General features: G+C 48.5%; 2 protein-coding genes across 2 annotated transcripts; one reads left to right on the forward strand and one right to left on the reverse strand.

Annotated features, from left to right (window-relative positions):
* Positions 1-532: 532 nt before the first annotated feature.
* On the reverse strand, positions 533-6,137 carry PTGES3L (prostaglandin E synthase 3 like). The gene is made up of 8 exons (XM_045985087.1): positions 5,918-6,137; positions 5,667-5,782; positions 5,188-5,348; positions 5,015-5,081; positions 4,809-4,907; positions 2,859-2,948; positions 1,575-1,628; positions 533-1,063 (listed from the first exon to the last, which is right to left on the reverse strand). Exons 1-8 carry the CDS (start codon positions 5,982-5,984, stop codon positions 1,028-1,030), a joined length of 690 nt encoding a protein of 229 aa, XP_045841043.1. The 5' UTR covers positions 5,985-6,137; the 3' UTR covers positions 533-1,027.
* Positions 6,138-6,171: 34 nt separating this feature from the next.
* Positions 6,172-15,517, forward strand: RUNDC1 (RUN domain containing 1). The gene is made up of 5 exons (XM_045985085.1): positions 6,172-6,703; positions 10,247-10,405; positions 11,412-11,610; positions 12,784-12,903; positions 13,260-15,517. The coding sequence occupies exons 1-5, from the start codon at positions 6,206-6,208 to the stop codon at positions 14,123-14,125; spliced, it is 1,842 nt and encodes a 613-aa protein (XP_045841041.1). The 5' UTR covers positions 6,172-6,205; the 3' UTR covers positions 14,126-15,517.
* The last annotated feature ends 890 nt before the right edge of the window (positions 15,518-16,407 follow it).

Here is a 16,407-nt window from a genome sequence, read left to right on the forward strand (position 1 = left end):
TTAAACTATGTCTATATATTAGCAATATAAACCCTATAAAGTTCAATTTTTTTCAATCAATCTTAGTACTTTACTATGAGTTCAAGGGCAAAGTCTGGGTATGGCATTTTTTTAAGAACACATTATGCACTCAAAAAATGTTTATGGATGAATGAGGTAGCTGATGAGTAGAAGAGTAGACAAATATAGGCATTAACTAATGTAACAATTAGCTTTGAAAGTATAAAGAAATTTCTGGAGTGTGCAGAAAGCTGAGGCAGGTTTCTGGCTAGTTCTAGGGGTGGCAGTAGACACATGGTTCTAGGGGTAGCAATATAGCAAAGGCTGGTTATGATCTGAGAAACAGGAGCACTGACCTGGGCATGGGAGAGTTCCCCAGTTTGGTTACAAGCCTGCTCCCAACATCTTTCTGCTTCCAGTCTCTACAATGAGGACCAGGATCTGTGACACCATCCCTCCCCTTGAGAGGAACAATAGAGGTAGAAGAGGTCTGCCTCCAGATGGAACAAGTGCAAGAAGAAAAGAGACAGAGAACAGTTCCTACAGATTTATTATAATCTATCTGCTACTTCTTTGGCTTTTGCTCTACCAAGTATATACACGTGCTCCAATACTCAACAGAGACCTGATGACTGGTCCAAACACAAAGATTACAGGTAATTGGTAGAAAGTCAGGAGCCCCAACAGCCTACTCCTCTCCTATCCTGCCATCTGATGCAGCCATACTCAGGTGCCTAGGAAGAAGAAATAATACATGAAGAGGACCCTTAAAAAGAGCTTCACAAAAGGGGTGCCTGGGTGGCTCAGTCAGTAAAGTAGCCGACTCTTGATTTCAGCTTAGGTCATGATCTCAGAGTCCTGGGATTGAGACCCACATCAGGCTCTGTGCTCAGCGGGGAGTCTGTTGAAATTCTCTCTCCTTCTCCCTCTGCTCCTTCCCCTGATCACTCACATGCATTCTCTGTCAAATAAATTTTTTAAAAAAGGAAGACGCCCCAGCTTCCTTCCCAGCTCTGCCGCAGAGAAGTTAATTACTTGTCGCATCAGCACTGTCAGAATCATCCTAGGGAAAGAAAAAAAAAGACAAAAGCACCTGTAGAATCTGCAAAGCATGAGCATTTGTGTTCATCAACTCTTCTCACTCCTTCCTGCTCTCTAAGTTTCCTTTTGTGATTTTCTAGATCACACAACTTCCTGGCAGGCTAACAGGGAAGGGTTTATACTTTGGAAAATAAAATCAACCCCGGGTGCTCAGTAAACAATGCTGTGTCAAGCATCATTTGGTTTCAGAATTCCAATTCATGCCACTGCTCCCAACAGCTGTAAAGACAGTCCAGGGGGCCAGGTCGGCTCTAGGATAGAGAAGAAAAAGGGAGACGGGAGGGTGGAGGGTCTTGCTTTGTTGGGGTGTTCTACAGCCTGGTGAAGAACATTCAACCTCCTGTGTCAAATTCAAATTTGGCTGCCATGCACTGAGAACTACTGTGTGCTAGAGGATAGGACAAGAGCTTTCTAGTATCTCATTTTTTAGCGCTAAAAGGAAACTGAAGGGTTGAGAGGCAGGCTTTACTTACATCCAGGTCATCCATGCCAGGGGGAGGTCTCTTGGTGCTGACTTTCTTCAAAAGCTAGTGGAAAGAGGAAAGCAATTATGAGAGAAAAGAAGGGCAGGGGGAGAGCAACCTGTATATTGACGGGCCGAAGGAGAATGGTCCCAGCCAAAAAACTGCCCCATCTTTACAGCCCCTAACACATCACCAGAACAAATTGGAGAAAAGTAAATAGATCCCCTTTTCATTTGCTTTTATTTTTATTTAACATCTTATTGTATTTTTTAAAGATTTTATTTATTTATTTGACAGAGACCACAAGTAGGCAGAGAGGCAAGCGGGGGGGGTGGGGGGGAAGCAGCCTCCCTGCTGAGCAGAGAGCCAGATGAGGGGCTCAATCCCAGGACCCAGGACCTGAGATCATGACCTGAGCTGAAGGCAGAGGCTCAACCCTCTGAGCCACTCAGGCACCCCTAACATTTTGTTTTTAAGTAACACCTGATGTGAGGCTCGAACTCACAGTCCTGAGATCAAGAGCTGATATATGTTGCACCAACTGAGCCAGCCAGGCACCCCGATCCCTTTTTTAAAAGGAAATCGAGGGGCACTTGGTGGCTCAGTGGGTTAAAGCCTCTGCCTTTGGCTCGGGTCATGATCCTGGGGTCCTGGGATCAAGCCCCACATCATCGTTGGGCTCTCTGCTCAACAGGGAGCCTGCTTCCCCCTCTCTCTCTCTGTCTGCATCTCTGTCTATTTGTGATTGCTGTTTGTCAAATAAATAAATAAAATCTTTAAAAAAATAAAAATAAAAGGAAATCGACACACACAGAGCATCCTCTTACTAATCCGCATTAGGGTCTGTCAGTGTTTCTGCAACTTGAATAAACAGTAGCTGAAATTCTAAAACCAAATAATGTATGGCAGGGTGCAACTTAATGGGAAACTAGTAATTTGTTTTATGATGTGAATTTTTATACTGCCTAGTCTGAGCTTCCCATGAAGTTGTGCAGCTCAGAAAAGACACACAGAGAGAGAAAACAGAAGAGAGAAAAGAGTTACAGAAGAGTTGGGAAAGGTTTTGTCAAACTTTCTCCAAATTCTGTAACTAGTGAGGGAACGCATATATGTGGTCTCACTAGTACTCATTTCTCTCATCCTACCGAATAAACATTGCCCAGAACATGTAAAGAATGTGAGCACCAATGAGGGGAGTTCGTGTAAGTCTGTCTAGCCCTGATGACAGTCCTCCAGAGAAATTGGTCCAGGGAGACGCAGAGAAGGAGCAGGAGGGGCAGGAAACGGTATTACCTCTGCGTAATGCTCCACCTGAGCCAGCTCCACCTCTTCATCCCCTTCCCAGTCCCTCCAGTTATCAAAGTCCACCGACAACCACACTGGCTGCAAGAGGAAAGCGCAGAGCGTCATAGGGGAAGTGCAGAAGTAGGGGGAAGAGCACAGCCATGCGCATGGGGCATGCGTGGGGCAAAGAAGGTCAAGGCGGGGGCGCTGTCTTCCCCAAAGCACCTCTGGACTAATCCCTCTCTAGAATGCGGTCGTCGTCATCATCCACAAAGATTTGCCAAGAACCTACTAAGTCCTTCGCACAAGGCCAGGCATTGTAGGGGACAGAAAAGCATAGAAATTCCACCCTCCAGAAGCCGAGTGACTAAAGAGATAAGTAATACATCTGGAAAGATAATTGGGTCATAAAGTATCTAGGAGTCAACCAAGCAAGACAAGCAAGCTGCATTGCCTGGAGTCAGGAGAAAACCCTTGGAGACCTGCGTTCCAAGTTCCTGCACTTAGATAGGAAGTTATTTCCTCATTAATTTAACAGCTACTTATTGAACACACACTATGTGCCAGACTCTGAGCTGGGCATCGGGATTATTCAAATGTTTTTGATATATAGCCCCAGCCATCACGAAGCAAGTGGGGAAGAGAAATCTAAATAAATCATTATAATACGGTGTGGAAAGTGTGGTGGGGGCTTACACAGGGGATACTGTGGAAACCCAGACAGGAGCTATAGGAACCCAGGCTTCTTAGAGTAGCGGAGACTCAAAGGATGAGCAAGGGTTGGGTGGGCACAGGTACTGACGATGGAGGCTTTCCAGGAAGAAGACACAGCTTGAGCAAAGGTAAATTAGTGAGAAATAGCCTGGTGTGTGGCCAAAGAGCTCCAGGCCATTTGCCACGGCTGGAATGTGAAGTTTAAGGCAACGGCTAATGGGATATAATGCTACAGAAGGGAAGAGTAGCCAGGTCATGAGCTTGTATGTCATGCTATAGTGTTTGGATTTCAACCCAAAGATCAAATGCCTGAAAGAGTTAGGGAACTAATGAAAAGGATTAAAGTGCCGTGGTGCGCATGCTCCATTTAAAGCTCCATCTCAAGTCATTTGAGAATTTATTTTTTTAATTTATTTTTTTAAGATTTATTTATTTATTTGACAGACAGAGATCACAAGTAGGCAGAGAGGCAGGCAGAGAGAGAGGGGGAAGCAGGCTCCCTGCTGAGCAGAGAGCCCGATGCGGGGCTCAATCCCAGGACCTTGAGATCATGGCCTGAGGCGAAGGCCGAGGCTTAACCCACTGAGCCACCCAGGCGCCCCCAGAATTTATTTATTTTTTTAAGTAATCTCTACACGTGGGGCTTGAAACTCACAGCCCTGAGATCAAGAGCCACGTGTTCTACCGACTGAGCCAGCTAGGCACCCCTGGCATTTGGGAATTTAGACCAGTGTGATCAGGATCTCCATTTTCTAAAAAAAAGCTGATAATCTGGACTTTTACATGAAATCGCCACATTTTTATAGGTCAGCAACTAATCAAAACTTAATGTCAATCACCAATCAACATAATTTGTAAATACTGTGAAGACTACGAAAACAAATTTGAGAGCCAGATCAGTCAGGAGATAGCCGATTTTCAACTTTTAGTGGGGAAGAAGTCACTGGAGGGTCTTAGGTGGAAGAGTAACAGGGTCCAGTGGATGTTTTAGACCATGCTGGGAGCAATGTGAAGGATGGATTGAGGGCGGGGCTGAAAATATGCCCTGAGCCTCACCCAGTGATGGACGAGGCCTGAATTAGGAAAAGATGAAGTAAAAGCTCAAGAAATATTTACGAAGTCAAATGGGACTTTTGAGCGATTGAATATGTTGGTGGGAAAGGAGCCAAGGGTGATTCCCTGACTTATGTTCCCTGGTACAGAGATAGCACAGGAGAGAGAGCGGGCCATTCCCCACACACCTACCTTGATATCCTCCTTGGTGAGTCGGGGCCAGGCCACCTTCTCCTTCCATTTCCTCACAAAGCAAGTAATGGAACGACCAGAGCGCTTATCCTGGGAGTCCTGCCAGATAAGAGAGCCTCATTCATAGGATGTGAGGTTTAGAATGAATCTCCCAATTTTCCAGGCAGTCTTTCCACCCAGACATGACTGTCCCACCCCACAATTACCTTGGAGTTCACCTTAGCATAGAATTCAATCTCATTGTACAACTCCACTCCATCGGCATTCTTGCAGCTGAGGAGACAGTGGAGCTGAGGCAATGCGGGAGGCTGAGTGTGGGGGCATCAGGTGAAGGGACAGGTTCCTGGAAACCAGGACCTTCAGAGAGGAGGGCCGTTACCTGAACACAATGCGGTGGTCTTCGATGAGCACATGGACATCGGTGCTGTCCTCAACACAAAACTCCATGAACACGTACTTGGGCCTGTCGTACCACAGCGTCCGGGCATGCTGCCTGCAGAGGAGTTGCGGTGGGGCTTCATAGGAGTGGGAGAGGGAAGACTGAGGGCATTTGGGAAAGGCGGAAGGAAGGGAAAATTTAGGGACGTTTTATGCTACGGCCCTGTCATAGTGGAGCTAAATGAGACGGAAGGGGGTGAAAGGGGAGTGATGGGAGTTGGGAGGGGGGAACGTGTGGAGTGAGGGTGAACTTGGGGAGAATCCAGACTGCCAGAGTTGTGAGGGAGAGGGTTATGGAGAACATTCCTAAGCCCCAAAATTACAGAGACGTGAAATGTGGAGTTTCCATGGGACCTCGCAAGACCCAGAGCGCCCAGAAAATGTGGGACAAGGAATTTCCAAGGAAAAGTTAACACTCACCTTGCCATGGCGGCTCCCCGATACCCAGTGGCGCTTGGACTCTGAGCCAGGGACTGCTATCTTTAGATCCTGGGGACGCTCCCAGCAGCTGGCTCTCCTTATATGGTCGGGGAAGGCTGTAGAGGAAGGGGGAACATGGCCCTACAGCCAAGGGATCTGCACTCCGGAGAGACTCTGGAAGAGCATAATCCCGACAGCCCTTCACATCGCAGCGTCTCCAGAAACGGACAGATTAGGAAGAGACGACCCACCGGCGGGGAACCAGGACAAGGGCCACACTAGATGAACACTGAATGACTTGTCTCTGGTTTCATTCATCTGTTTCTCCAAAGCTCAGTGCATTCTGCGTCTGATTCACAGTAGGCGCTCAATAAAAAATTATTGGCCCGAATTAAATCCCCTGGGAAGGCCCGCCCCCGGTGACGGAGAACTGTTTGACGTAGAGCCCCGCCCATCAGGTCCTTCGGGTTTCCCGGACAGCGCGCCGTTGCCATGGCAGTGAGGGGGAGCGGCTGACGTGCGGCGGCGTTTCCGGGAAGATGGCGGCTGTCGAAGCGGCTGCGGAGCCTGTAACAGTGGTGGCAGCTGTTAGTCCAAAGGCGAAGGACGAAGAGGAGGAGGAAGAGGAGTCGCTGCCACCGTGCGAGGCCGTGCGCTGGGCGCCCGTGGGGGCAGTGGCGGAGGCCGCGCCTGGGACGGCCGCGTTCTCGGAGGAGGCGGCGGCTGAGGAGCCCGGCGCGGCCCCGGGTTCCCCTCCGGACTCGCCCGGCCGGACACTGAGGCGTCTGCGGGCCGAGCGGCGGCGTCTGGACTCAGCACTGCTCGCTCTGTCCTCGCACTTCGCGCAAGTGCAGTTCCGTCTGCGCCAGGTGGTGCGCGGGTCACCCGCGGAGCAGCAGCGCCTCCTGCGCGAGCTCGAAGACTTCGCGTTCCGCGGCTGCCCTCACGTCCTGGGTTATGGGGGGCCCGAGGACCCCGCCAACGACGATGGCGATGGACTGCCAGGGGACCGGCCACGATTGCGGGGCGAGAACCAGGTGAGCAGCTGGGGCTGGACCCCGAGAGACATGGGAATAGGTGGTTGGGTGGGTGGCGGCGATGCTGACCGGGACGGAGGTAGCAGTGGTGAGAAGCCGGCTGGACTGGGTGAGTCCTCCGCGCGTGCGAGACGAGGGGGTGAGACGGTGTGTGAGCCCTGCTGTGAAGGGCAAGGGGACAGAGAGGCCTGGGAACCTGATGGCGAGGGGTGTCCATCTAAGGAAAGAGATGCAGACGCGGTGGCGTGCGGGACCGAGGAGCGGTGAGCGGAGAGTATTCAGAGGGGAGCAGCAACCAACCAAAGTACTGCTGCTCCCGCTCACCTTGCCGCTGCCTCGTGATATACCGAAGACCCGAAGATATTTGCTGATAAGTACCCCGACCTGGGGTTGAGAGCACTGGTTAATGAAGTGTAAGTGAATTGGAATCCATGGAAAGTTAGATCTACTGCCTGTTCCTGCTTTCCTGGAATCTGGAAAACGCCTTTGATTTTTAGACTTTGTGTGGGTGGGAGCTTTGGTGAACAGGGGATCACTAAGTAACCGAAAGAAACACTACTCCTGATTATATACATTTCCTAATGCCAGTATTTTAAACCTCCTTGCCCATCCTGCCTAATAACTAGATATAAATGAAGTTCCTTTACTAACTGTGATGAGATGTACTCAGTTAGCCTCCAGTGAGTAATGAGAGTCTATATGCCATGCCAAGAGAACATTTCCTTGCAGTGTTTGACTCTCGAAGTGCACAGTTGCAGATAGCTTGTTGGAGGTGTTTAAGAGACTTGCTGTCTTCCACCTTTTCGTTCTTCAAGACTATCCATTTATATGCCTTTCCTCCCACTTAAGTTAGTTTTAATCAAGAAGTCTTATCAGTAGTAGATATTGACTTGTTTATTTTTAATCTGAAATGTTTCCAGTGCAGTCCTATGTGTACTGTTCCACCCTTCTCTCCACAAACCCACAGCTTTTCCCCATTATTCCTCCTTGGGCTGGCTAGACAGCTTCTTCTAGTCAGAGCTCATTTTTTGGATTATGTTGCTCTGTCCCTGTTTTTTATGTGTATTAGGAGCTTACCCTGTGCCAGACATGGTGCTCAGCATTGGGGATGCAAAGTCAAGGCCTTTGCCCTAGAACAAGTTCATTGACTGGGGGACAGAATCCTCAACAAAGAATTGCAATGCGAAATGAGCTAGAGAAGTGTGTACCCAACGCAAAGCAAGAAATAGTCAGCTTTTCCTAGGGAGATCTAGGAAATCTGAAGGATAGTTAGGCCCTCCCACAGCAGGTTTCTAAGAAACCACAGCACGGAAAAGTTTGGGGAGGAAGTATCCTGAGAAAAGGCTTGCTTTCATGTTGAGTAAAGCTAAAGCAAGAGGACTGCCTTTTTTTTTTTTTTTAAGATTATTTATTTATTTATTTGAGAAACAGAGATCACAAGTAGGCAGAGAGGCAGGCAGAGAGAGAGGAGGAAGCAGGCTCCCTGCCGAGCAGAGAGCCCGATGCGGGGCTCGATCCCAGGACCCCGAGACCATGACCCGAGCCGAAGGCAGAGGCTTTAACCCACTGAGCCACCCAGGCGCCCCAAGAGGACTGCTTTTTAAATAGCTTGAATGAGGGGTGCCTGGGTGTCTCAGTGATTAAGCACCTGCCTTCGGCTTGGGTCTGATCCCAGAATCCTGGGATGGCGCCCCGCACTGGGCTTCCTTCTTGGTGAGAATCTGTGTCCCCCTCTCCCATTTCTCCTGCTTCTGTTCCCTCACTTGCTGTGTCTCTCTGTCAGATAAATAAATAAAATCTTAAAAAATAATAATAAATAGCTTGAACAAAAAGTTAATTTGTTGTTTTTTGATTTATTCTCTCTCATATCTTCTGGAGGGCTTGGTAAGTACCATCTGAAGATTAAATTTAATATCCTATAGACTGCTGGTTTAAAATGCAGCCCTATACCTACACAAGATGGGCTGGTTTTGCTTTGTTTTGTTTTTGACACTCAAGAAAGTTAAGGGAGAACTAGTATTTGAGAATATATTGGCAACATTTTACCACCCTGAAGGGTTTTTAATCACTTAAATGCAGAAACTACCTCATGGCCAACAGTAGAGAAAGGAATCACTGGTGGGGGAAACTTACCAGATATTTTTTTTGTTTTTAAACATAATTGCCTTCCCACTCCTATTACTTGGCTTTTGGATTTTGTTTTTTTACTTCCCCAGGCACCTGCTTTAATTCTTTTGATTTTGCAGAAGTCTATAATGCACTGGAGGGCTTTAGAGCCTTAAGAAAACTGGTTATGAGTTATAAATCCTTTCTCTACACCCTTATCTCTAGATTCTCTTGCAAAATTTGGCTTCAGGAAGTATTCAGGAGTTGATCTGTGGTAATTGGCTGTGGAGAATGGCATGTTTAGTTCCTGGGAGGCTGTCTTGGCTAAGATAAGTTTGTCTCAGTCCTAACTAGACATTTGGTTGCGGGGGGGGGGGGGGGGGGGGCCTATCTTAACAAAAGGCTCCATTGTATTCATATTCTATTTCTGACAGGGACAAACACTTTCTTTTTTTTTTTTTTTAAATTTTTTATTTATTTCTTATTTTTTTATAAATGTATAATGTATTTTTATCCCCAGGGGTACGGGTCTGTGAATCGCCAGGTTTACACACTTCACAGCACTCACCATAGCACATACCCTCCCCAATGTCCATAACCCCACTCCCCCTCTCCCAACCCCCCTCCCCCCAGCAACCCTCAATTTGTTTTGTGAGATTAAGAGTCACTTATGGTTTGTCTCCCTCCCAATCCCATCTTGTTTCATTTCTTCTTCTCCTACCCACTAACCCCCCATGTTGCATCTCCATGTCCTCATATCAGGGAGATCATATGATAGTTGTCTTTCTCCAATTGACTTATTTCACTAAGCGTGATACCCTCTAGTTCCATCCACGTCGGGGACAAACACTTTCTTTTTTTTTTTTTTTAAAGATTTTATTTATTTATTTGACAGACAGAGATCACAAGTAGGCAGAGAGGCAGGCAGAGAGAGAAAGGGGGAAGCAGGCTCCCTGCTGAGCAGAGAGCCCGATGCGGGGCTCGATCCCAGGACCCTGAGATCATGACCTGAGCCGAAGGCAGAGGCTTTAACCCACTGAGCCACCCAGGCGCCCCATGAGGACAAACACTTTCTTAAAGAAAACACATTTAATAAATTACCCTGGAGGAAATCTTTGTTCTCGTTTGTTTGGGTTTTTTGGGGTTTTTTTTAACCTCTCTCATGAATTCTGCATTTCATTGGGATTATTTGGAAACATTTTTTGTTTCACGAGTCATTTTTAGCTTGAGAAGATTCTTAATGTGCCCTGATTTTTTCCTTTCCCTATGAGATAGAGTATTTTCTTGTCTTAGAGTGAGCAGGAAAAACGGGAACGTCTGGTTGGGATTATTTGGAAACATTTTATGTTTCACCCTTCATTTTTAGCTTAAGATTCTTAATGTGCCCTGATTTTTTCCTTTTCCTGTGAGATAGACCTAAGTATTTTCTTATCTTAGAGCGAACAGGAAAAACGGGAACGTCTGGAAACCCAAAGGGAGAAGCAGAAGGAACTTATACTACAGCTCAAAACCCAGCTAGATGACCTGGAAACGTTTGCTTATCAAGAGGGCAATTACGACTCCCTGCCGCAGTCGGTGGTCTTGGAAAGACAGCGGGTGAGCAGACACTAGAGCCGCCTTCACCATTGCCTGAGGTTACCTGGTCCCTTCCAGAGCTCACAGGAACATTCTTTCTTAGCTTGTTTGTCCTCGGCCTTCCTGAGAATCCCTTTGCTGGCCCAGATCAAAGAGAAATGGGACAGCCTTTATTCACACGTGGAAACGCAGGTTCCAAAGCTTTATAATAGGATAATTGAGCTCTTTCCTTTTGGTGGTTATTAGTAATAATAGTAATAACATATAATAATAATAATTTTCCATCTGATCATTAAAACACTTCTACTTAGACACATCCTACAATGTAAATCAGCTTTTTTCCTCACCACCAGTTGATAAATATTCCAGGAATCCAGACTGGCTGTAATGCCATATTTATTCAAGCAGCGCCTGGGTAGACAGGTCAACCTGCCGGCAGAAATACAGCTACAGTCTCCCCTACAGATAGGCTTGTCTCTCACTCTGATGTGGCTGTTCTCCGGCCAAGCTGGACTTATACGTTATCTGGATTTCAGACTATCCCAAATATTGTCACTAGGTTATATTTGGTATATAGGGTGTATTTGACACACTGAAGTTCAGTAGAGATTTTTGTTTAGTTGCCTAAAGTAGGGCAAGAAGAGAGAAGGAGGACTAGATACTGCAGGAATTCAGTATTTATTCCCTTGGAGGCCTGGGGGGAAGCTAACTAAGAGACTTTTTGGATCATCATTCTCTTCAGATTATTTACACTGTTGTTGCCCTGAAAGTTGCCTGGCCTGGTAGAAAATTTGCAGTTGAGAGGAGCCATTTCTGTCCGAAAGGAACCAAGGGTGCTTGTTGCTACAGGAGAAGTAGCTCCGTCCTCTCACCTTGATCACCAATTGCATTGCTTTCTCCCACAAATTCGGGAGTTCTATCTTTGATTTCCGTTTAAAGGGTACACAGCATGCTAGCAAATACTCTACTTCCTAATCCGCTCTCCGAAAATTCCAAAGGCTATGCTCGTTGCTTGTGTTCTTGATAGGTGATCATAGATGAGTTAATAAAGAAACTGGACATGAACCTGAATGAAGACATCAGCTCACTGTCCACCGACGAGCTCCGGCAGCGTGTGGATGCAGCCGTGGCTCAGATTGTCAACCCAGCCCGAGTAAAAGAGCAGTTGGTTGAGCAGTTGAAAACTCAGATCCGAGACCTCGAGATGTTCATCAACTTCATCCAAGGTCAGAGGAGGGGATGGGAAGAGAAGGGTGGACAGATGTCATAATAATTACATGCAGGGATGACTGGGTGGCTCAGTCTGTTAACCATCTGCTTTTGGCTCGGGTCATGATCTCAGGGTCCTAGGATCAAGCCCCGCATCGGGCTCCCTGCTCAGCGGCGAGTCTGTTTCTCCTTCTTCCTCTGTGTACATGTGTCATGTGTGCTTTCTCTCTCTCTCTCTCAAATAAATCTTTAAAAAATAATAGTTGTACATAATCCAAGTACTGGTACCTGAAGGTGCCAGTTCTTGATGTACTTTGTAGGAAGTTTGTTCACTCAGTAAAGGAGCCAGCATGGTAGAAAGGAAAGAACGGGGATTTTGTTTTATTTTTTTATTTTTTTATTTTTTTTGTTATTTTTTTAAATATTTTATTTATTTGACAGAGAGAAATCACAACTAGGCAGAGAGGCAGGCAGAGAGAGAGGAGGAAGCAGGCTCCCTGCGGAGCAGAGAGCCGGACGTGGGGCTCGATCCCAGAACCCTGGGATCATGACCTGAGCCGAAGGCAGAGGCTTTAACCCACTGAGCCACCCAGGCGCCCCTTGTTTTATTTTTTTAAAAGATTTTATTTTTAAGTAATCTCTACACCCAATGGGGGGGGCTCAAACCCACAACTCCAAGATTAAGAGTCGCATGCTCCACCAACTGAGCGAGCCAGGCACCCCAAAAACATGGATTTTTTTTTTTTCTTTTTAAGATGTTATTTATTTATTTGATGAAGAGAGAACACAAGCAGGAGGAGAGGCAAGGAGAGGGAGACAGAGAAGTAGGCCCCCTGCAGGCAGAGGGAGCAGGGAGCCCGATGTAGGGCTCAATCCCAGGATCCCAGGATCACTACCCCAGCCAAAGGCAGATGCTTCACCAACTGAGCCATCCAGGTGCCCCCAAAACATGGATTTTTAGATCCCAGTTCCACCACTTCCTGGCCTGAGGTTCTTAGGCAGGTTCCTAACTTCCTTAGCCCCACTGTCCTCACCCACGAAAGAGTGATTCATGCCTCCCTCATTCAGCAAATATGTATTGAGCCAGTCACTGTTCCACACAAATCAGATGATATTTGTAAAAAAGTCTTACCATGTGGGAGACACTGGGGAATATTCTTTTTCCTCCGCTTTGTAACTGCTGACTACAGATGAAGTGGGAAGCCCGTTGCAGGCAGAGAGCGTGCCCTGTGAGTGCAAGGCCGGTGGGAAGACTGGAAGTGGCTCCACGAGAACGGGTGGCAGCAGACTGCCTCCAGGAAACAGCCGGAGTAAGTATGGCTTCCAGAACAGGCGGGTCTAGAGAGATAAGAAGTAGACTAGTGGCTGCCTAGGGTTTACGGGCTTGGGGAGGATGGGAATGGGACGCTGGGGTACACAACTCTGTAAATAAACTAAAAATCCCTGCTTTGTACGCTTAAATGCATGATTTGTATGGTATATGCTCTATATCTCAATATAGCTCTGATTAACCCAAAACACTTAAGCCCAGCGACCTCCTGGGTGGCTTTTGCTTCACGGGGGACCCATACTGTAGCTCAGAAGCAAGATCTCAGCTCATGACTTGCTGAGTGCACTTCTATGCCACTATGGCCCCCGCTGATGAGCCATTGCATTTCCTAAACAGCGAAGGCAGAAGACGTGAAGAAGGTTCAGCAGTCGGGGCTGCGCCTCATGCAGCGCGCGCTGGCCGTGCTCCAGATCTTTGCCGTGAGCCAGCTGGGCTGCGCCACGGGCCAGATCCCCCAAACCCTGTGGCAGAGGGGCCAGGCTGACGGGGACTACGCCCCCTTACTGAAGAGGCTGGAGATCTCAGTAGACAGGGTGAGGCAGCTGGCCCTGAGGCACCAGCCGCACGACCACGTCATCACCTCCGCCAGCCTCCAGGACCTGTCCCTAGGAGGCAAGGACGAGCTGACCACCGCTGTGCGGAAGGAGCTGACGGTGGCCGTCAGGGACCTGCTGGCCCATGGCCTCTACGCCGCCTCGCCGGGGATGAGCCTGGTCATGGCCCCCATCGCCTGTTTGCTGCCGGCCTTTTCCTCGGCCCCCGAGGCCATGCACCCATGGGAGCTCTTCGTAAAGTACTACCATGCCAAGAACGGCCGCGCTTACGTGGAATCCCCCGCTCGGAAGCTCTCCCAGTCCTTTGCCCTGCCAGTTACGGGAGGCACCGTGGTGACCCCCAAGCAGAGCCTTCTGACAGCCATCCACGTGGTGCTGACGGAGCACGACCCTTTTAAACGCAGCGCAGACTCTGAGTTGAAGGCCTTGGTGTGCATGGCCCTGAACGAGCAGCGCCTCGTGTCCTGGGTGAACCTGATCTGCAAGTCAGGGTCCCTCATCGAGCCCCACTACCAGCCCTGGAGCTACATGGCACACACAGGCTTTGAGAGCGCCCTCAACCTGCTCAGTCGCCTCAGCAGCCTCAAGTTCAGCCTCCCTGTGGACCTGGCCGTGCGCCAGCTCAAGAATATCAAAGATGCCTTCTGATGAGAGGGCCTGGCCCTGCGCCAGCACCTTCCTCCATGGAGTGGGGGGTAGATGGTTAGTCTTGCGGGATAGGAACAGAGGCGGAGGCGGGCTTACAGACGGTCTCCCCAGCCGAGGAACTGCACAGGCGGTTTTCCCTGCCAACTTAGCATCTCTGAGATGCCAGAAACCCACTTGTTCAAAGGTTCTGCCCCGGTGTGTGACACGTAGGCACGTGTATTTGAGCCGATGTAAAAGAAATCAGTTCTGGCACACAGTCACTGGACCGCCTGATCGTGCCACATCTGCTTTTTACAAAACCCAGTCGCTCTAACCATTCTCTTAATGGTGGTGAGTGACATGAGTCAGTTGTTGGTCCCGGGAGACACTCAGCTTGAGGCTCCTGTCAGTCACGCAGGGAGCCGCACTCGTTCGCTTGGAGCAGGTTCGAGAGTCCCCAGGCCAGAATTTAAATTCCTTTACGAGTACCGACACCCCTTTCTTCCTGACCCCGGCTCAGGGGAGGCTGTGTATACTCCACAGTCACCTCTCAAACTCGGAGTGGGGAGATCTGGGAACAGCGTTTCTGAGGGAGTTCACCGCAAGTTGATTTCCATGTGAGCCCTTTTTTGAGGGTCAGAACTGAAATCTTGTTCTTGACAAGGTGGCCCCCTCTGCCCACAGCAGAGACAATGGTCTTTTGAATTTAGAGCTGGTTATTTATGAGGAACGGCCACCATTGTTGGTACCACGTCCCTTGGCAAATAACCTTTCCTGCGCACACGTCCCAGCAGGGCGCTGACACAGTTTTTTGGGAAGTAGATATGCCAGAGGTACACCCGAGAGAGAGAGCCGCCCCTGCCCCCCAGGTCAAGTGTGAATGGCGGCTTGCTGTAGTGATCAGCAGCAACTCTCCCGGGGCTGGAATTCCACTTGGCCTGGAGGCTGGATGATGGAGGATGTCTGGTCACGCAGTAGGGACAACAGTGGGGGTGGGACTACAGCAGATCACTGTTGGCAGACAAGGGACTGAGCATTTCCTCGTAAAACTGACTGGAGTGATCCTGTTTGGTCTTCAGTGTTTTAGCCTTTTGAGTTTGTATTTATTGAGTTTGTATAGCTTGCTGACTGCTCCAGGACTGACCAAAGATGGGCGAAGTGTATCACTTTCTGGAAAACCAAATGGGATCCCAGTACCGCTGATTCAGCCTTGTTTCACGTGTTCAGTTGCCAGCTGCACTTTGTGTCTGCACTATTACGTAGTGCATTTTAACTTAATTTTTTTCAGCGACATGTTATTTAAGATATGGGATTGATAATTCATGAGAATTAGTCCTGCGTGAACAGGATAAGTGTAAAATGAGAAAAATGATATATCTGTGGTTGCTAATAAAAATCATAGTATTTTATGTAGCTTCTCTACAAAGACCTTGGAGACTCTTGGCTTTGATTTATAAGTCTGTCTGCGCATTATGAGCCCATCTGATCCAAACCAGTATTTCCTTGGTGATGTCTGGCTCTTGGCCTTTCTGCCCCTTCTTAGCCCTCCACCCTGGATCAGCTCAGCTTTGGTGGTGGTTTCTTTCCCCCAGACATTATCCTCCCATCTCATCCAGGCCTACAGCCCCATTCCCACAGCACACCTCCCCATACGTGCCACTTCAGAAGCTGGCATTTTTATTTTTTCTTTTAAGATTTTGTTTATTTATTTGACAGAGACACAGCAAGAGAGGGAACACAAGCAGGGGCAGTGGGAGAGGGAGAAGCAGGCTTTCCGTGAAGCAGGGAGCCTGATGTGGGACTCGATCCCAGGACCCTGGGATCATGCCCTGAGCCGAAGGCAGATGCTTGATGACTGAGCCACCCAGGCGCCCCTATTTTTTTTTAAAGATTTTTTTTTTATTTATTTGATAGAGATCACAAGTAGACAGAGAGGCAGGCAGAGAGAGAGAGAGGGGGAAGCAGGCTCGCCGCTGAGCAGAGAGCCCGATGCGGGACTCGATCCCAGGACCCTGAGATCATGACCTGAGCTGAAGGCAGCGGCTCAACCCACTGAGCCACCCAGGCGCCCCCCTATTTTTTTTTTTTAAAGATTGATTAATTTACTTATTAGAGAGCATGGTGGGCGGGGGCAGACGGAGAGGGAGAGCCTCCAGCAGACTCCACGCTGAGCACAGAGCCTGACTAGGGGCTCAGTCTCACAAGGCCAAGATCACAACCCAAGCTGAGATCGAGAGTCAAGACACCCAATCAGCTGTGCCACCCAGGTGCCCCTGGAGCTGGTACTTTTACATCCATTTGTC

This window comes from Meles meles, chromosome 18 (genome assembly GCF_922984935.1).
Source record: "Meles meles chromosome 18, mMelMel3.1 paternal haplotype, whole genome shotgun sequence".
Taxonomy (NCBI): Eukaryota; Metazoa; Chordata; class Mammalia; order Carnivora; family Mustelidae; genus Meles; species Meles meles.